The sequence below is a fragment of the Balaenoptera physalus genome (assembly GCF_965194825.1).
Source record: "Balaenoptera physalus genome assembly, chromosome: 3".
Taxonomy (NCBI): domain Eukaryota; kingdom Metazoa; phylum Chordata; class Mammalia; order Artiodactyla; family Balaenopteridae; genus Balaenoptera; species Balaenoptera physalus.
Window position 1 is genome coordinate 50,826,919 of NC_138890.1, and position 20,368 is coordinate 50,847,286.

Here is a 20,368-nt window from a genome sequence, read left to right on the forward strand (position 1 = left end):
CGTATGAGAGGCTCCTGTACCTGAAGCATCTCCCCACCCACGCTGCCCCCACCAGGAGGGGATGTGACAGTTGTCTCCTGAGGATTCGTGGCTCTCCCAGAACAGATTTTGGGCATATAGAGATCCCAAGGGTAGGGATGGCGCCCCGTGTGCCCTGGAGGAAGGAGCTCAGGACTTTGCAGCAGCAGATGCTCAGCTTTTCTGACCACAGCTGAAGCCCTGCTGGCCACGTTGAGAACTGCGCCTGAGTATAAGGCGCTGAGGGCCCCCTGGCCAGGCGATCAGCCCTTGACATGCATGAAGCAGACTGTGTGTGTTTCTGTGGTGCAGATGCCCTGCCCGCTGGGGCACACACATCCCAGGGAACGTTTCCTCTCACCTGGAAACCTGCAACAGCCTACCTGGCCTCCCTGCCCCCCTGGGGGGCTCTACTTTCTTCACTTGTCATAAGAATATCCTTCTATCTCACAGGCAAGATAGGGCCACTCCATGGTGCCCATGTGCACAGACCTCGTGCCCCTCAGGGTGACGCCCCACCCCTAGCTCTTCTCTAGTGTATCACAACGCACAAGCCCCCGTTCTGGACCCCGAGAATGGAAGGGGCACAGGGACCAGGTCTGGCCCACACGACCCCCTACCCTGACACGCAGAGGCTGGGGCTGATCACATTCACCCTGGGGACAGGGTTTGGGCCCCCTTTTCTCGCCTGAGACTCCTCAGGAACTCACTGTACCTTTTTCTTCTTTTTCTTCTGCAATGGTGAGTCAGGGTCTTTGGTTGAGGCCTTTTTTGCTTTCTTCTTCTTTTCTTTTTTTTCCTTGTCTTTTTTTTCTAAGGGAAGAAAGTAAACTTGCTAAACAACAGGTGTTAAGTCTTAAATGTTGGCGTCAATGTCGAGAGACACAGGAGGTAGGTCTCCAGGGGCCCTGGAGCTCTCTCCTCCCGATGCCCCACACCGTGGGGAGCCATCAAAGCACAGGGCCATAGGCCTTTGCGACCACCTGCCCTGGCCCTCGGGCCAGCCTCGTGATTTCTGCTCCATCCATGGACCACCTGTACCGTTACCATTTTCCTTTAACTCACTCTGTAAATCTTCTACACGTTTATTTTAAAAAGACCCTTTCAACCTGTAAATGGGAATGAGTTATCACCCATGGTACAGGGCCAGAGTGAGGGTTAAAGGCAGCCCTGCCGCACGCGGAGTCCAGCGCAGAGCGCGCTGAGGGGCGGCTGCTGTCCAGGAGCCTGGATCGCAGGGGCCTGAGCTGCAAGTGCGCGCGGCTATGAGCACGCGCCCTGGAGCCGAGAGCACCTTCTCAGCGGTCGTGGCCCCTGTGCTGCGGCACCTGGTTCTGGCTTTGCCCATCCTGCCCCCCATGATGGACAAGCCATTCTCAGCCCCATCTCTGTGCTGGCTGAAGGCTGCCTGCCTGGGAGGTGACCGACAGCGCTCGGCGGGGCTGGGGAACGCGCTCCGGGCTGCACTGGGCACTTACTCTTGTCGGATTTCTTCTTCTCCTTCTTGCTCTTTGGGTTGCCTTGGTCTCCCCCCTCACCCTTCACCTTCCCCGGCTCCCCTTCTGGCTTCTCCTTGGCCCCTTGGGAGCCGGGAGACTCCTTCTCCTTCTTCTCCTTGATGTCACCACTCGCTTTGTCCTTCTTGGATTTCCCCTTGGAAGTCCTGGGGGCCTTTTCTGGGGAGACGGCACGCTCCCCGCCATCCCCGGCCGCCAGCTGCTTCTTCTTCTTGCTCCTGGGGGCACCGGCGGCCGTCTGGTCTTCGGAGAGCTTCCGCTTGTTGCCCAGGCGGCCCTTCCGGCTGCCCTCCCGGTTGCCCTCCTTGGCGGCGTCCACGGCCTTCTTCTTCTCCTGCTCCAGCAGCTCCGCCAACACCTTCACCACCGAGGCCTGCACCTGCGCCTCACTCAGGGGCCAGGGCTCGCTCAGCAGGCGCCGGGTGATGTCGTTCTGCAGCGCCAGCATGGAGGCCTGGGGGCTCCTGGGCCCCTTCCCGGGCTTCTGGGGCTTCTGAGGTGTGGCGCTAGCCTCTCTTCTGCCTGTGGAGAGAGGACCCAGGGTCACGGATCTGAGAGAATCAGGAAGTAGACCTCTCGTGGCATGAAAGTCAAGGGGCTCCAGCACAGACCTGACCTCCTCTGATGCAGTAGAGGGGGACAGCGGGGCCCCGCTGGGTTTCCTGCTCACACCTCTCTGCCAGCTTCTAACTTAGAGCTCTTTTCTTGTCTCCTCACACTAAAAACTCAAGTTCAGGTTGGGGATGGAAATTAACTCCAGAATATTCATCAGTGGGCTTGAAATCTACCAACAAATCAAAGAATCTAACCGTCAGGATAGGGATAGTATCTTCCAGTCAGGAGCCCAGCGCTGGGAGGCAGGAGACCTGGGCTCTGGGTCTGACAACCAAACTCAGTTTCCCCGTTTGTAAAATGAGGGGTTAGATGAACTGTGAGCCCCCTCACCCCCATTCTAAATCACAGATTCATAATAAAAGCGAAGGCCACGCAGTCATTCAACTCACGCCCACCTGCACACAGTGGGCCCAGGGGTCCAGGTGGCGTGGCCTGGGGGTGCTGGGTGCAGTGAACATGCACATGGTGGCTGACTAAGCAGGTTTACTGCCTGCCAGAGTGACTCCTTTGTTTAGAATTTTCCACGCCTCTGCTCTCCTTTGATAATTGTATGCTGACTACACGTGTGAAAAACCTTCCACAGCCCCCTCTAAAATGTCTCCCTGTCACACCCGCCTCTCACAAGGAGAAAAACGCTGGGGAAGAAAGTGAGCAATGACTCCTCTGCTGACCCGGCACCAGGCAAGCTGCAACGAAAAGCCCAGGGACCGGGGAATGGGGGACTCAGCATATGTCCTGACGCCGCCCCAACTTCACAGGTGACTTGGCAGGTCTCAGCTCCATTCAGGGCCTCACAGCACAAGTGCGCTGACACCCTAGGCTTGGGGAGGTGCTGCTGGCTTGGCCCTGCTCCACGTGGGGAGGAGAGGGCTGTTCCCGGCAGTGTGCAGTGGGCCCTGCAGCAGCTCTGGCTCCAGAGCCCTAGTGGGCCAGGGGTGGTGGGCAGAGGGGGTCGCAGGACAGACGGAGGCCCAATTCAGTCCTCTGGTGCTTCTTGGCAAGGACAGGAGTTGGCTAGAGAAGGGAGCTGAGGAGGGCACAGGGTGCCACGGCAACCTCTCTCCCTGCAGCCCACTTCTCTGCTTCCTGTCTACCAAACACCTTAGAACACCAAGGCCGGGGAACCCCTACAGCTGTCCCAGGTGTACCCTCTAAATGTCCCATAGCACTGGCACGGTCAGCGGTGGCTGATGCCCCAGGCCAGGTGACCTGAGCACTCCAGTCTGCCCTCCAAACACTGCGTGACCATTTTCCACATGTGCAATTTTCTACGTGACACCAATGGATGCATCAACCCCTGCCCTGTCTGGTTAAGGCACTGAGGTCCAGAGAGGCCAGGGGCTTGTCTGAGGCTTTAGAGAACGTCAGTCCATAGCCTGGGGGCTTCGCCATGTGCTGAAGACTTCTCCAAACGTGGCCCCACCTTCTGTCTGAGCAACCCTGAGTCCTGACGTCCCGCACCATGAGCCTACTTGTTAGGAAGAAAAGTCAACACGGACAGCTAGAGAGAGCCAAGGCCTGCCCTGAAAGTCAAGGTGCACTTCCTCTAAGGCAGGGGTCACCCTACCATGTGCACCAGCATCCCACAGGGCTGGATAACCCAACCTCCAGGCTGCCCTAGACCACAGCAGCCAGCCTCCCGGGCGCAGGCCCCTGCCCTTTGATGAGCACCTCCAGACCTGATGCAGGGGTACCAGGCCTCACTTGGGGAGGCCCTGTTGGCAGACAGGACCATGTTGGTGGGACGGCTCCTGAGGGAGGGAAAGGGGCCCCTGCCTTGTCCTTCCACATCCTGCTGTGTCCTTCCTGCAGCCCTTGACTCACCTGTTTTAGGGGACATGGTGCCTGCTGCTTGTTGGGGCTCCACTTCCTGCTTGCCGTCCGGGGCATCTCTGGTGGCCGGAGTAGAGGAAACCGAGGGGTTGGGGTCTGGCTTGGGAGTGGCCTTTGAAGCCTGGGAACTGGCCGGAGTCAGCCCAGGGGTCACATAACCTGAGAGGAGAGACTGAAGAAGCCCAGTGTGAAGAGGCCCAGCGGTGCATGGCCTGCTATGAGGACACCAGCACAGGGACCCCGAGGGTTGGGCCAGCCCTACTGGGCGGTGGGCACATCAGCCCTCTGTGCGTACCTCCTGCACTATTTTAATTAATATATAGTTTTAACAGGCACATTTAAAAAGGAAACTTCTTATTACTAACGCAAATGGAAAAGCACTAGCATTTGCCACGTACAGATGATAACCTTAAAAGAAATCCCATCTGTTAAAGAACGTTTTTATATGGGGATCACCTAAATCAAGGTAAGCCCTGTCTATAGACTCCAAGAGTCCGCTACTCACGCCTTTATGCTGAAAAGGGGCCTCGGGGCAGGAGCCAGCCTGGCTCCACACGGACAGGACCCTGCCCAGGGCCCCTGGGAAGAGGAAGCGCCCAGACCCATGAGCCAGGGGGTGGCCTCGGCCTACGACTGCATAGGTGGGCAAGAGCCAGGCCTGGGGCTCCTGCCCCAAGGCCCCCAAGGTTGCCAGCCCCTTCCCTCGCGGTTACCTGGGAAGGTGCCACCACCTCATCATCGCTGGACTCTGCTGTGGTCTCTTCCACCAAGGTCTCCCTCCTGGAGGGGGCGGGGCCTACTGGAGAAGCACAGGTATCCTACTGGGAGTCCCAGGTACCCTTTGCCAGCTAGACAGGCCAGAGCCCTCAGGAGGGCCCCAGGGCGGCCTGATCCCTGTGTGCGTGCCTCACCCTCCGCCCACGGCTTCGTCTGCTCCCACTGCTCCCTTCCAAGGTCTACTGCTCTTCACAGCATTCCAAGTGAGACACCTGAATGCCAAAACCTTCTACTTCCCAAGGGAGCCATGACCCTGGGATTTTGGGGGCTCAGTTAGGGGAGCTTGATACCAGAAAGCTGGGAGTGGCCAAACAGCCGAGTAGGAAGACCTCTAACATCATGTGGACCAACTCTGTTATGGGGTTGTGCAGCTGGGTAAACTGAGACCCTGTGTGGGATGGCTAGGCCAAAGTCGCAGAACAAGTGGAGGTGCAAAGCAGAGGCCTGAGCCGAGGGCTCCACCAGGTCCCCCAGCCTTTCCCTCCCAGGACCCTCACCTGGCCTGTGGGTCAATGGGGCCACCTGGGGCCCCTCAGCATCTTCTTCACTCCCTGAAGAGCTGCCACTGCTGTCCTTGCTGTCACCTGAGGTCCCAGAGGCCTTGGCCTTGGGGCGTCCCGAGGGAGTGGCTATGGCCCGCTGGGTTGCAGGAACCTCAGGCTTTCTGAGCTTCTTGGCCCCTCTGGCCTGCGCGGGGGTGCTCTGGGGACTCGTCATGGGCAGTGTTCCCAGAGCACCGTCGGTCTAATTTGGTGAGAGGAGAAAGGGTGAAAGGAAAAATCAGGGGAAATAAGATCTGGTGCTTACTGAACACCTCAGTTAAGGGCCAGGCACCGTGTTAGCTGCTTCGCACACAGGCCTCATTTAATCCTCCCACAACTCTCTAAGATGGGCAGCAGAAGCCCGGGAGGTAAGTGCGTGTGCTAAGGCCAGTGCTGGTAAGTGCCGGTGCTGGGACTCAGGCCCCTGCCTGGGCCCTGCCTTCTACCCTCTGCGGTCTGTGATGACCGTCCCCTCCAGAGTGGGGCCTGGCCCCCGGCTCCCCAGCTCACCCCACTTGAAGACAGGGTCCTGGCAGCAGGAGGCTGGGCCTCACTGGCTTTCTGGGCAAGGACCTTCAGGGCAGCCTGGGTCAGCGGGAGGTGAGCTGGGTTCCTCTTTGTCACCTGTGGACAGCCAAAGGCAGCCCTGAGACTCCCGGGTTCCCGGGATGCCATCAGGCCACAGCCTGGTCAGATCCTGTCTGGCTGGGGTGGAAGGGGACCTGTAGCTGCAAGAGGAACCTGGGGCTGGAGTGGAGGACTGAGGGGCAAAGGGGCAACGCCACCATCTGGGCAGAAAATGGTGCCAGGCTTCAGGTTATGAGCTAATCATAGCGTTCTCAGAGGTCCAAAGACAGCTCCCAGCCCAGGGGAGGGAAGCAGCTCAGGCTCCACCGGAGGCCCCACCACTCAGTCTGAGCCTCTAGCCTCGTGGCTGCAACAGCCTCCTTAATGGTCTCCCTGGTGCCACTCCTGCTTCCCACACACGGCAGCAGCCAAGGAGAGAGAACGGAACGAGACCTGGGTGTGATCCCTCGCTGAAACCTCCAGGCCCCCCGCGGCCCTCACCATGGGTTATCAGGCCTGGCCCCTCCGCCCCAGCTTCTTCCAGCTCTCGAACGCCCAAGTGCTTCCCCAGAGGTCCCTGCACCTGGGACTCCCTGCTTGCAGGGCTCCCCAGCTCGCCCAGGCCTGGCTGCTTCTCCGGCCTCAGTGCTGCCTCCTCTGGGAGGCCACCCCGGCCCGTCCTTTCTAAAGCACGTCATCCCCCTGTTCCCTAGTTGGTGAGTACTTTAAATTTTGGTCTCCTTGTTTAGTGGCTGACCCCTGCCGTGGGAACGCCACGAGGGCAGGGGCCCTCCTTGTCTTCTTCCTGTTGTATCCTCAGTGTCCCACATGGACAGATGCTCAGCACCATCTGCTGGCTGAATGGCCAAATGGATGCAGGTTGCTGGGTGCCGTGACCACAAACCAGCCACCCACTCAGCACCCATGCTCCCAGGAAGCTCTTTTTGAGCTGTAGCTCGTGATGAGCCCCTCTGAGTGGAGGTGCCCAAGTCCTGCTGCTGCCTCCCCAGCTCTCCCTCCTCCTGCCCTCTCAGAAAAAAGGGGCGGGTACGAGGGGTCAGGGAAACAAACCCTACAGTCCTGAGAGCAATGGATTGGGAGGCAGGAGCCCCGATTCTGACCCTGCCTGATCCTGGACACGTCTCGACCCTCTTGCTGCGGGCGTGGTGCTCAGTTTCATCATTTGAATGATGAGCCATTAACTCTCCCCTGCCCAGTTTTTAAGTTTCAGCAAGGACCAAATAAATAAAAATGCACTGAAAACCGTGAAGGCTGGGAAGAACGCTCATGGTCACTGTGACAAACACTGACAACGGCAAACTTTTGTTCAAACCGGGAGAGAAAAGACAAAACAAAGGCCTGACATTGCTAAAAAAGCTGCTGAGAGACTCAAGGAGCAGGGCTGGCTCTTCCTGGACGCCACGTGCCAGATCACACAAGGCTAATTTGGGAGCGTGGATCAGGGCTACGGCCAGGCCAGGAAAGGCTGTGGCTTCGAGGGCGTGGGTGAGAGCAACTGCGGTGCCACCCAGAAGCCCTGTGGGGAAGTGGGGGCAGAGGAGGGAGCCCCTCAGCCCTGCTAGCCCGCACAGCGCCCCCCGGCCCGTCAGGTACCTTAGTGGTTGGCGTCTCCTGTTTCTTGCCTTCAGACGCCCGACTGGTGTCCTCACTGCTGCCGGCCCCCACCATGCTGGCTCTGAGGGCTGCCCTGGGGTGGGCCGTGGGCACAGTCGCCACGCTGGTCCTAATGGCTGAGATGGAGCGGGAGGGGCTGTGTCAGGGCACAGGAGCCCGTGGCCTCCCCAGAGAAGCAACACTCAATCTCTCAGCCCATCCTGGGGACCTGGCGCGGTGCCCGGGGCCTGTGTGGTAGAAGCCCGTTAAATCCCCTCCCGAGCCTTCCAGGTAGGATCTGCCACTGTCTCCACATCACAGGGAGATGACACAACTGCTGTGGCTGTCACCCCAGGCCTCCTCCTCGGCCCCTCCCCACCTTCAGCCCCCACCGCTGGCCAGGCCGCTCCTCCTGAGCAACAGGCAGAGCACTGGAGCCAAACGTGACTCTCCACGCATGTAAAACAGTCTCTCCTGAGGACAGCCTTGGTCATGTGCAGAGGCTCGATTACACACGTTCACTGCAGCACTGTTCATGACAGCCAAACACCCCAAACAAAACCCTCAGCTTCCTCCAACGCGGCGCTGGCTAAGCGAACTGCGGGATCTCACCCCAGTGACCACTCTGTAGCCAGCAGGCATCACGCTGTAAATATGTAACGTCACAACATACCAAATAAAGATTACTGAGCGTATGTACAGTGTGGTCTCACTAAAAACACATGGCGTTATCTTAGGTTTTTGTAAAGTTAATAGTTGTAAAATGTTAACAGTAATTATTCTGGACAGTGGGATTCCAAGTGAGGTTTTTTCTTTTGTGCTAATCTGCATTTCTTAATTAGCCTACCAAGATCAGGTATTAATATCTTCATTAAAAAGTGTTCTAGTAATAATAATAGTAATTAACCATTTTCTTGCTATCACTGTTAGAATCACAGATTGTCAAAAGTCAAAGAAATCCCAGATCTGGTCCTGTCTCCAGGAATCCTTCCCTACATGTCTCTGTTTAGGGATTACCTAACCCCCCCCTTTACATGCCACCAGGAACGGAAGGCTCACTACCTCACAGCCCTCTCCATGTTCAGTCAGTCAGTTGTTATAAAGCTCTTCCTTATACTACAAACCTGGTCCCTGCAGCTTCTAGCCTCTGGTCTGGGTTCTACCCTTTGGAGCCAGCACAGAGAAGCCCCAGCAGCTACTTCTCCTGAGCCAGCCCAGTGGGTGTGTGTGTGTGCACGTGGGTGTGTGTGCGTGTGTCTGGCAGTTGCAGCAGGGGAGTCAGCCCTGCACAGTGGGCCTGTGCTCACCAGGAGTCGAGCACTGCGTAGCGGGGATCACGTCCTCATCCTCACTCTCAGAGGAGCTCCTGGGTGTGCTCTCTGAGACCTGGGCCTTCCTCGGGGTGCTTGTAGCCTGGGCTTGGGCGGGGGTAGCAGCTGGGCCAGCTGGACTACGATTAGGGTCGACAAAAATCAGAGGGGTTTTAATCACCTTGAAAAACAAAAACAAAACACACCCCCCCAGTGATTAAAGGCTTGGCCAGGGGAAGAGGAAGGGGAAGGTGGGTAGGGGAGGGTTTTGTAAGGCAAGGGGTCCAGAGAGCTTGGGGTGGCTGGGCACAGTCAGAGGCCATTCTAGCTGCCCAGGGCACTCCCAGCTCACTCCCAGCCCACGCACCCGCTGAGACCCCACACAGCACCTCACAGCTCACAGGAGCCCATCTGACCCTCACATAAACCCCTGAGGTCAGCGGCGTTAGCTCCACCATACAGATGGGAAAGCCACAAGTCCAGAGAGGGGAGGAGAGTTGCCCAAGGTCACACGGCCCAACGGAAGCAGAGTCAGGGCCAGAATGTGCAGTTCAGCTTCCCTCCTCTGGCTGACTTCAGAGACGCCTGCCGCATGGGGCGCTCCGAGCAGCGCCCCCCTCAGTAGCCGGGCTGTAATACATGATTCACCGGGGAGTGGTTCACAGTCTAGTTGCCCCCATGCCCAAGAGTCTGATGCCGCCTCCTGAGGGGGCGGCCAGGACGCAGCAACCCAGCAACATCGGCCCAGTATCTTCAGCAAATAAACTGCACAGGGAAAATCAACAGAGTAAGGCCGAAGGGACCCAGTACAGTGTGTGGCTCTTCCATGGACTCCTATTTGACCACGCCAGATATAGAAAACATCATTCATGAGACAACTGGGGAATGGGGACACCTACTAGGTGGGTCAACTTTTTAGAGATTGTGCTTAAAAAAAAAAAAAAAAAAAAAAAAAAAAAAGGAGGGATTCAGTGGTGTTGGGGAAGTGAGTTGAAGGTTTGGATGAAACGAGCTTGGTCACAAGTTCAGAACTACCAAAGCTGGGGGTGGTACTTGGGGGCTCTGTACACTGTTCTATCTGTGGGTATGCTTTGCATTTTCCAGTGAGACACTGAAACAAAGAGAAAGAAAGCAGCATCACCTGGTGTTCTACGGACACCTGGGAACCACAGCTCCAGTGAATATGCCCACTGCACAGAAGGGCATCTGGGGAGCCTACTTTCCAGTCCCCAAAGGTCAGGTCTGGTCTGGGTTCTGGCCCCACCCCCACGGGGAGAGGAGAGCGGCAGGCGGGAGCTGCCCACGGCCACGGCCACGGCCTGGGACCCAGGTCTCTGACCACCTCCCGAGCCTGACTCCACCTCCTCCCAGGGTGCTGCGGGAGAGGTAAAGTAAAAAGGAAAGCAGAAAGGGGCCCACCCAAGGGGGGAAGCTCTGCTGGGCTTGGGCCCTTCCTACCCCTGCCAAACGGCCTCCCCCATGGCTGCTCTGCTCTACCACTTCCAGAGCCTTCCTTCCCACGTGATGAAAGAGAGAAGATGGAAAGTGGGAGAAGGCTTACAGTTGAGGGAGGGGGGATCTATATATATGTGAGAAGACAGAGGAACAGATTGTCGGGGACGAAGAGAGGCAGCAAGCCCACTGAGGCAAACAATAGCGTCTGGGATGTTAAAAGCAGCTCCGCAGCAGAAGCCTCCGCCCTGTTCCACCTGCCCACGCCGTGCACCCCTCCCTCCCCCGGGCTGGGGGCTGGGCAGGGGGCCTGGCTTTGGGGGGCGGGGCACGAGGGGGACCCTGGCTGAGCCCTGGACTGGGGAGGAGGCTTCAGAAGGAGGGCTGTGCTGCCCAGGGGTATGTGGGATGCACTTCTGATCCCACCTCTGCCACGACCTCACCTTGTGGCCCAGCCCCTGAGCTTCGTGGGCCTTACTCTCCCACCTGTTGAAAGGGCTATTAGTAACCCCAGCCTGGGCTCACTCACCGGAGGGCCTCTGGTCTGCCCAGTACACACAGGGGTGACAAGGGCCTTCTTTCTGGGGTACGTCAGAAAAGACGCACTGGAAATGGAAGCAGCCCGAACATCTGGCTGGACACCCCGTGTAGGTGCTGGGCAGTGAGGGCCCAGAGGGAATGCAGGCACTCCTTTCCTACTACAGGGTCTGACGTCTGTAGGACCAAACCCGGGGGCCTTCTAGAAGTCACAGCTGAGCGCATCACAAGAGTGCCCTCGTTCCAGTCTGGGGCAGAGCAGGGGTCGGGCGGATTGGCCCAGGCTGCTGACCCCAAGGCCATGAAGGCACCCGAGCTCTGGATGGCAGCACTTCTCCAAAGCCTCTCCCAGAACTGCCTGGGACTGGTTAGCAGATCCTGGGCCCACTCCACCCCAGGGAGATGAGAAATCCCACTCCCAGGGAATCTCACCCCAGGGGTTGAGAAGGCTGAAGCTCAGCGAGGGCAAGTGGCCCTACCCAGGGTGACCAGCAAGCTGGTATCAGAGCCAGGGCTGGAAGCTAGTCCTCCAGGCACCAGACAGGAACTCCTTCCAGGACCAACCATGCTAAGCCTCTGATTTAACACCCTCATTTAGCTTCTTACAGGTCTCTTCTTTCTTTCTGACTCAACCTGGAACTCTGAAGGCAGGGCCTTGTCTTTTTAATTTGGTACTTACCCCAGGCCCCAGCACAGACCCTGGCCTGGGGTTAATGCCAGCACAGCAGGGCTGAGCCACAGACCACCCCCTGAGGTGCCCGTCAGAGCAAGGGGGCAGGCCCCATCCCCTGCATGGGGGGAGGTTGAGGCACGGTGAGGGGGCCTGGGAATGGACCACATCCCCTCTCTGCCTCCCAGCCTGGGGCTCTGCCCACCACCCTGGGAACAATCCCTTTCCCGCATGGACGGGCTAATAATAAAAACAGTGAAACTCGTCAACAGAGAAGTGCCTGATAAACGCATAATAACGATAATAATCATAATTAGTGAGCTGGGGATTAAGGAGATAAAAACCCCCCAGTTAGGAGGAGGCTGCAGCTTCCCCGAGCTGTGCCGTCTTCCCTGAATCCTCCCGGGGAATGCACAAAGTGCTGACTTTTTTCTTTCCTCTTTTTTAATAGGGACTCCAGAATACTGAGGACTAACGTACCAATTAAATGGCTCAGTTTAAGCATGATGTTCATATTAATTGTGTTAGGCCACCCCCGCAGAGAAGGGCGAAGCGGCCCCCTCCCTCCCAGCTGTTTCGATCCTGCTCAGAGAAGGGGGCAGCCTCCAAAAAGCTCCACAGAGAGCCAGAGGGCAGTGTCCAAGCCCTGCTTCCTTCCTGCCACGGAGAGGGGAGTGTCGGGGTAGTGCCAGGGAGCGGACAGCCTGGGTTCAAACACCGGGTCTGTCCCCTTGCTACAGCCCTGTGACACCAGGGCAGCTCACCCAACTTCTCTGGGCCTCATTCCTTCCTCCTCAAAATGGGAATAAAAGAAGCACCTATCCTCATAGGTCTGTGGTGGGGATTAAACAGAACAATGAAAGTATGGGGCCTAGCACAGTCCTTGGCACTCAGGACGTGACCAATGGTAGACGGAGTTGCTCATGGTTATTTTTCTAATCTAGGCTATTAAGGAGAGAAAGGCAGTGAGCACCCCAGCACTGGGGGTGTGCAAATGGCATCTGACTCTACCGATGGACTGATTAGCACGTGGTATGATATCTAAGGGGAGCTGGGTGTTTTTCGGCTGCACCGCGTGGCATGCCGAACTTCCCCGACCAGGGATGGAACCTGTGCCCCTTGCAATGGAAGCGCAGAGTCTTAACCACTGGATCACCAGGAAAGTCCTTAAGGGGAGCTGGTTAAGGAGACCCACTGGTCTGGAGGTTGCGGGCTCCAGCATCTCTGAAGGGCCTGGCAGAAGCTTCTAGGAACTTGGGGCTAGAGGAGGACAAAGGGCAGTGCCAGCTGCAGGCAAGGCCTGGGGTTCACACAGAAGCTCAGACACCTGCCAGGTGAAAGTGGGCCTCTGGAGTTGGGCAGACAAGGTGGGCTTGGTCCCGTCCTCAGGGGTAGAGTCAGGGGAGGACGGCTGGCAGCGTGTGAGGATGGGCTGCAGGTGCATGAGTGCGGTCTGGGACCAGGCCTGTGGGGTTCTGACAGGCCCTGCAGAGAAGGCTCCTGGTTCCCAACAGGAAGCAGGGGTATCAGCGTCTGCCCCTTCCTTGGCTCCTTATGGGTCATAGGAGTCTGGGGAAATCACTTCAAGTTGTTGGGCCTTGACTCCTGATGCACCACCACGTGCCCTCCTGCGTTTACAGGCCCTCCCTGTCGGGCGGCACGCTGTGTACCTGCGCCAGCATGCAGAGCGGGGAAGCAGGACTGCCACCCTGTCTGTTCACAGCTGGAACAGCCGGGCCTCAGCATGGTTCAGGCGAGCCCGGGCCCTGGAGCTGGAGGGCGGGGGAGCCGGCTCTGACCCTACACCGTCTGGCTCTGCTGCCTGCCTCCCGGGGTTATTGTGAGGATGAAGGTGTTAAAACAGAGGAGACAGCTCAGGAAACTGGGAAGTGCTATTTAAGTGGGACAGATCTGCTCCCGCGCCCGGGCCCACCACCCAGCTCTGAGCCTGAGTGTCCTCAGAGACAAGCCCTGGCCGACCTGTCTCGCTGGCAGCTCATCACTGCTGGCTGAGGACCCCTCTGCCTTCTTCTCCGGGGGCGCTGGGGCCAGGGTCTTGCTTCTGGCAGTTTTGGAGTTACCCTCCTTCTGATGGGACAAGCATATGGTGGGTGAGGGGGCATTTGTTAGCCGAGAGGCAGCACCACTGAGAGGCTGGGGTGGGGAAACCATGGCCAGCGAGCAACGACCCTCAGTCTCCGGGGAAGATAGCATGACCCCCCTATATACACACGGGGGGCACAGCTGCTGGCCCGGCATGCCTCACAGCCACTGGGAACACAGGTCTCCACTCTGTCTATCCTTCCTACAGAGCTGACTCTGAACGTGAAAGGGATGTGTGAGTCAGACATCACTAAAACCTGAGAGCTGGCGTGCTGTTGGCCGGGCATTGGAATAAGAGGTGACAGTGGCCCAGGACAAGGTGGCAGGGGTGGGGCCAGTGGCCCCAGCACGGCTCACATCTGGCTGTCACACCTCCAGCTAAAAGCAGGAGTTGGCTGAGTGTTCCGAGCGGCTGTTATTCCCTCCTGCCGGACCAGGCATAAATGAGGGGGGCGGGCTGGCTGGGAAGAGCCGTCAGGAGCCAGAGGACGACTCAGAGAGCAGTGACTAATCAGCAAGGTGCTGGCGGTGACCAGCTCAGGGGAGCCCAGGTAGGTGCAGAGGGCAGCTCTGGGCCTCCCTACTGGTGCAAAGGCCCCACTTTCACCACTCAGAAAAGCAGGACTCATGTTGCCTGAGCCTCAATTTCTTAAGAAAAGCTAGAAGATCCTGATTTGTGTATTTCCCAATTTTTAAAATGAATCAACTACAATGCACACTGCAACAGCCACGCCCCCATGGCTTCCTTGCTCACAGAACCCTGACTCTGTTCTGGGGGTCCCCACCACAGGCTTTGGAGAGGGTGGCTACTTCTCCTAGCCAATCACAGGAACTGCAGGCCTCTCATCAGTGAGTGACTTTTTTGGGGGGTGGCAGGGGGCGGGCAGGGCACTGAGTCACTGATGATGTTGAGCTGAAGGACAGATGATGCTGAGCTGAAGGAACGACCTTTACAGACACCTTAACCTGAAACATCGTGCACTGAGATAACCAATCCCCTTAGCATCTAAGCGCTTGTGAAGTAGCTCTTGTTTTCTCCTGCAGATTAGGATGTCCCGACTGATACAATAACCTGTTTAAAACTTTACAGGGACTTCCCTGGTGGCGCAGTGGTTGGGAATCTGCCTGTCAATGCAGGGGACATGGGTTCGAGCCCTCGTCCAGGAGGATCTGACATGCCGTGGAGCAGCTAGCCCTGTGCGCCGCAACTACTGAGCTGTGCTCTGGAGCCCACGAGCCACAACTGCTGAGGCCCACGCACCTAGAGCCTGTGCTCCGCAATGGGAGAGGCCACCACAATAAGGAGCCCACACACCGTGGCGAGGAGTGGCCCCCCGCTTGTCGCAACTAGAGAAAGCCCAAGCATAGCAATGAAGACCCAAGGCAGCCAAAAAAAATAAAAATAAAAAACAAACAAAAGAAACTTCACAAAAAGCACCACAGTCCAAAACATGGCTGGGACCCTTGTGTCTTAGTCTGGCATTTAGGCCCCCATAAATGTTACTGGTAACAAGCAACTAGAAGTGACTATTGCCTACAGGACAGCTGGCCTTTGCTGAACCCACCTGACTTTACAACCCCCCTCCCTTTTCCACACTCCCCTCCCCAACCTGGAGGGTCTGTCTCTACTTTTGTGTCTAGGGAACCCCAGGTCCTCCTCCAAGCTCAGCTCAATCCTCTCGTTTGGCCTCTCAGACACTTGTTTTCCCAGCACCATCAGAGCACAACCAGAACATTCTCCAATAATCCGGTCACCTTGTCTTGCCCTACAGACTATATGCTCCTTGAGGGCAGGGCCAACATCTTTCATCCCTTTGTCCCTATCAATAAGACAGCGTGTTCAGTAGTGGTCTGATGCACTGAAGGCAGAGAGGTTAGTGCTAGGAGCACTTACACTTCTTGGTGCTTGTTTACTCATGAAGAAAACAGAAATCTAGGAGGGGCTAGAGCTCAGCGTGGAACAGGGATTTCCAGCTTCCCTTAAGAAATGGAAGCTCAAGGGACTTCCCTGGTGGCACAGTGGTTAAGAATCCGCCTGCCAATGCAGGGGACACGGGTTCGAGCCCTGGTCTGGGAAGATCCCACATGCCGCGGAGCAACTAAGCCTGTGCGCCACAACTACTGAAGCCTGCGTGTCTAGAGCCCGTGCTTCGCAACGAGAAGCCACCACAATGAGAAGCCCGCACACCCCAACGAACAGTAGCCCCTGCTCTCCGCAACTAGAGAAAGCCCGCGTGCGCCCAGCAATGAAGACCCAATGCAGCCAAAAATAAATGAATGAATAAATAAATAATAAAAAAAAAAGAAATGGAAGATCTGGCCTCACAAAGGGTCCATCTCCACCAGGCCACAACTGGCTGGAGCTGACAGGGACTGCTTTTCTAGATGAGACAAGGGCTCTCCAGTTTGTACTGGTTGCCACCACTCCCTACTGTCTCTCCTGACACCAAGGCTCCATGTCAGTTGCCATCTATCACCTCTACTAGGCCTGAGCCCGTCGTTTCCATCACATGTCTGAGCCCTGCGAGTCCTGGAGTTTGTCACCCTGAACTTCTTCTGTGCAAGCAGACAGAGGGAAAATCGTCAAGATAAAAGTCGGTTGCTCATTCCTTCCCTCTCCCCACTCCCCAGGCTTCACGTTAAGCTAGAAGAGCTCTCCTTCAGAGATACACATGCCTACAGGAGGCCCCAGGCCCAGGTGAGGGATGTGACTTCCTCCAGCTTCCCAGGGCCTCATGGTACCTGCATCACAGTCCAAGCCTCCTCATGGCCCTCTGTGACATCTTTGGGGGCTTGGCGGGAGTTGCTGGCCTAGCATTCCATGGGGCTGGTGTGCCCACTTGTGCTGTGGAGGCCTTGGTAGATATGGGAGTGCATAGGACACCTTTCATCAGGGAGGCCTTGGTTAGGGGGTTTCTACAGCAGGTCTCACCTAAGGAGACACGGGGGACAGCAGCTGGGGGAAAGGATCCTGGGGTCAGAGCCTTAATCTGGTCTTAATTCCTTCTTCACCTGGCCCTGAACCCACGTTCTGATGCAGGAGTAGGTGGCGGTGGCTCAGAGGCCTGGCACTGTAGCTGCTTCCTCATGAGGCCTCACCTGGGCTGGGGGCACAGCTGCCGGCGTCTCCCCGTCACTGTCTGACTCCTCCTCGCTGCTGCTCTCCGAGTCCTCTTCCCGCTTCCCGGCCTGGGCGGCTGGGGGTCCTGCCTTCCCAGGGGGTGCTGGGGCCGCCCCTTTCCTGGGGGACCCCTTGGTGGAGGCTGAGGCAGTTCTGACCTGGGGGGTCTTCCCTGAGGGCTTCGCCTGGAGTGAGAGAAGCGGAGTCAGGGAAGGGAGACGGGAGATGCATGGGGCATGTGTAGCTGTGCTGTGGGCGGCTCCTGGCACAGAGGGGAAGCACAGGGCTGCTCTCTGCCCTCCCGGGCCTCACCTGAGCGGGCGCCTCCCCCTCACTGTCCGACTCCTCCTCACTGCTCTCCGAGTCCTCCTGTGGGCCCCTGACCGGCCCCAGCTGGGCCTGGGCTGCTGCAGCCAGTGCCTTCCCCACAGCCGGCACAGACACCTGGCCCCTGCCCGAGACGGCACTGCTCTGGGGGGCTCTTGCTGGTGGCTTTACCTGAATCATGAGGAGGGAACAGTATTGGGGAAGGAAGAGGAAAGCGCAGTTCCCCTTAAGTGAAGCCCCACCCAGGGCATGGCTGTGGGGAGATCACTCCCGCCTGTGCAGGACCCTTGTCCAGGCTGGGGCCACTGCTTGGCCTCCTCTCCATCCCAACCCGGCACCTCTTTTGGCACTGGTCCTACTTGCCTTGGCTGGGGACCCCAGTTTGGCTTGAGCAGCTGCAGAAACCCCTTTCCCAGGAGCTGATGCTCCAACCCCTTTGGCTGAAGCCACTCTGGTGGCAGCTGGGTTGGCTTTGGTCTGAGGGGTTTTCACTGAGGTCTTCACCTGGAAGGAGAAAAGGCAATTACGGAAAGGGGGTGAGATGCAATAGAGCAGGTAGCCAAGAATGCCGATTCTGGAGTCAGATGCCTGAGTCCGGATTCTGGCTCCTCCAGTAATAGCTGTGTGAAACTGGGCAAATCATTTGACCTCACTGGGCCTCAGTTTCCTCCTCTATAAAATGGGAATAAATGAGGCCTACCCATAGGGAGGGTGAGGATTAAATGGGAGATTCCCAGTGTTTAACACAGCGCCTGGCACACAATAAGCACTCAAACTTATTACTGTGAGAACTTTTCTTACTGTTAGCTAAGTATAAGACTACCCAGAGCAAAGGTGTTTTCCAGGCTCCCTTTTAGCTAGGTGGCCATGTTGATTAACTTCTGGCTAATGGATGTAAGTCAAGCATACATTTGACTTTCTTACACACATAGGAAATGTGTCTTCTTCCTCTCTGCTGCCTGGAATGCTGAGGTAACAGCTGGAGCTCAAGCAGCCATCTTAGTCTATGAGATGGGAGCCAAGTACTCAGGATGGCAGAACAAAAAGGAAAACCACTGTTGTTTGAGGTTTTCTTCAGCTTAACCTAACCTAAACTGATATTCAAGGAATCCCCTAAAAGCTTGTCAGGGTCTATAAACAGAACTATAGACATAAGAGCAACAAAGAGCAAAATCCTTGATAAGAGTGTGAAAGCAAGCCTTGCTAATGTGAAATCGGATGAGGAATTTGGCATCATCTCAAGGCCCCTGTCTCCTTCAGAGATGTCATCTGAACAGTGATATGCCCTACAACCCAGCTTCCCTCATTCACATGGGACCAAGTGAAATTATCAGTCATGAATTGAAGAAAGAAAATTCTCTAAAGCATGGACTATGTATGACTAAGGCTAAGGTGGTTAGCAGCACAGAACTCAAGTCATCCAGAGGGGAGTAATGTTTTTTACATAGACTTACAAAAACAAAACAAAAGAAACCAAGTCTAAGTTGACCTAACAAGTCTTAAAAGTTTAAAAGAACTGAAATCATACAAAATATATTCTCCAGCCACACAGGATTAAATCAGGAATCAACAACAAAAAGAAATCTGTGTAATTCCATATATTTGGAAGTTAAGCCACTTCTTAATAATACAAAGAATAAAAATTAAAAAAATACAACATTTCAAAATTCATGAGACAAAGCTAATGCAGTCCTCAGAAGGAAATTTATAGCTTTAAATGTTTACATTAGAAAGAAAGAGCTAAAATCAAAAATCTAAGATTCCAGGGACTTCCCTGGTGGTGCAGTGGTTAAGAATCCACCTGCCAATGCAGGGAACATGGGTTCGAGCCCTGGTCTGGGAAGATCCCACATGCCACGGAGCAACGAAGACCGTGCGCCACAACTACTGAGCCTGCACTCTAGAGCCCGCGAGCCACAACTACTGGAGCCCACGTGCCACAACTACTGAAGCCCGCACGCCTAGAGCCCATGCTCCACAACAAGAGAAGCCACCGCAATGAGAAGCCCACACACCACAATGAAGAGTAGCCCTCGCTCACCGCAACTACAGAAAGCCCGTGCCCAGCAATGAAAACCCAACACAGCCAAAATAAATAAATTTAAAAAAAGAAAAGAAAAAAAAACTAAGATTCTACCTTAAGAGGCTACAAAAAGAAGAGCAAATCAAACTCAAAGTAAGGAAAGAAATAATAAAGATCACAGTGGAAATTAATGAAACAGAAAACAGGAAAATGATACAGAAAAATCAATGAAGCCAAAAGTTGTTTCTTTGAAAAGAATGAAATTGATAAGTCTTTAGCTAAACTTACCAAGAATAGGACAGAAGACACAAATTACCAAAAATTAGGAAAGAAAGCAAGACATCACTACAGACCCTATAGATATTAAAAGGATTATAGGGGAATATTATGAACAAATTTATGTTAACCAATTAGACAACTGAGATGAAAACGGACAAGTTTCTAGAAAGGCACAAATTATTAACTGTGCACAGAATTATTAACAGGTACAAAATATAAACTGATTCAAGAATAATAAAATCTGAATATACCAATATCAATTAGAGAAATTGACTTAGTAACTAAAAATCCCCCCCCACACACACACAAGCAAAAAGCCCAGGCCCAGTTGGCTTGACTGATGAATTCTATTAAGAAAGAAATAATACCAATCCAACACAAACTCTTAGAAAACAGAGCAGAAAATACTACCCAACTAATTTTATGAGGTAGTATCACTCAATACCAAAGCCAAGCAAAGATATCACATGATACCTACAGACCAATATTCTTTATGAACACAGACACAAAAATCCTTAACAAGTGATTTGCAAACCAAATCCAGCAACAAATAAAAAGGAATATACACTATGACCAAGATGGATTTATCCCAAGAATGAAACATTGATTTAATACCTGAAAATCAACTAATGTAACACATATTAACAGAACAAAGGGAAAAAAATCACTTCAACAGAGAAAAAGTATTTGATAAAAACCTAACTCCAATTCATGATAAGAACTCTCAACAAATTAGAAATAGAAGGAAACTTCCTCAACCGGATCAAGGGCATCTATGAAAAACCTACAGCTAACATCACACTTAAGAGTGAAAGACAATGCTTTACCAGTAAGATTAAAAACAAGGCAAGGATGTCTGCTCTCATCACTACTATTCAACATTTTACTGGAGGTTCTAGACAGTGCAATAAGGCACGAAAGAGAAAAGCCATCTGGATTAGAAAGAAAAAAGTAAAACTGCCCTTAATTTGCAGACATGATCCATATAGAGAAAATCCTAAGGAATCTACAAAAGCCACTAGAACTGGTAAGCATGTGTAACAATGTCACAGGACATGAGATC

General features: G+C 54.9%; 1 protein-coding gene across 6 annotated transcripts in view; it reads right to left on the bottom strand.

Annotated features, from left to right (window-relative positions):
- The window catches only part of TCOF1 (treacle ribosome biogenesis factor 1), a 38,558-nt gene that overhangs the window by 1,244 nt on the left and 16,946 nt on the right, over positions 1-20,368 (bottom strand). For 2 of the 6 annotated variants that reach the window (XM_082454020.1, XM_082454019.1), the window contains exons 14-24: positions 17,367-17,507; positions 16,989-17,174; positions 16,655-16,861; positions 8,791-8,974; positions 7,484-7,620; positions 5,813-5,926; positions 5,258-5,504; positions 4,697-4,782; positions 3,975-4,155; positions 1,497-2,057; positions 734-831 (exon numbers count right to left, since the gene is read on the bottom strand). In XM_082454020.1, coding sequence (XP_082310146.1) covers positions 734-831; positions 1,497-2,057; positions 3,975-4,155; positions 4,697-4,782; positions 5,258-5,504; positions 5,813-5,926; positions 7,484-7,620; positions 8,791-8,974; positions 16,655-16,861; positions 16,989-17,174; positions 17,367-17,507 — 2,142 coding nt within the window. Of the gene's footprint in view, positions 1-733; positions 832-1,496; positions 2,058-3,974; positions 4,156-4,696; positions 4,783-5,257; positions 5,505-5,812; positions 5,927-7,483; positions 7,621-8,790; positions 8,975-16,654; positions 16,862-16,988; positions 17,175-17,366; positions 17,508-20,368 lie in introns of those variants that run through there. The other 4 variants (XM_082454021.1, XM_082454022.1, XM_082454023.1 and 1 more) reach the window with 4 other exon arrangements.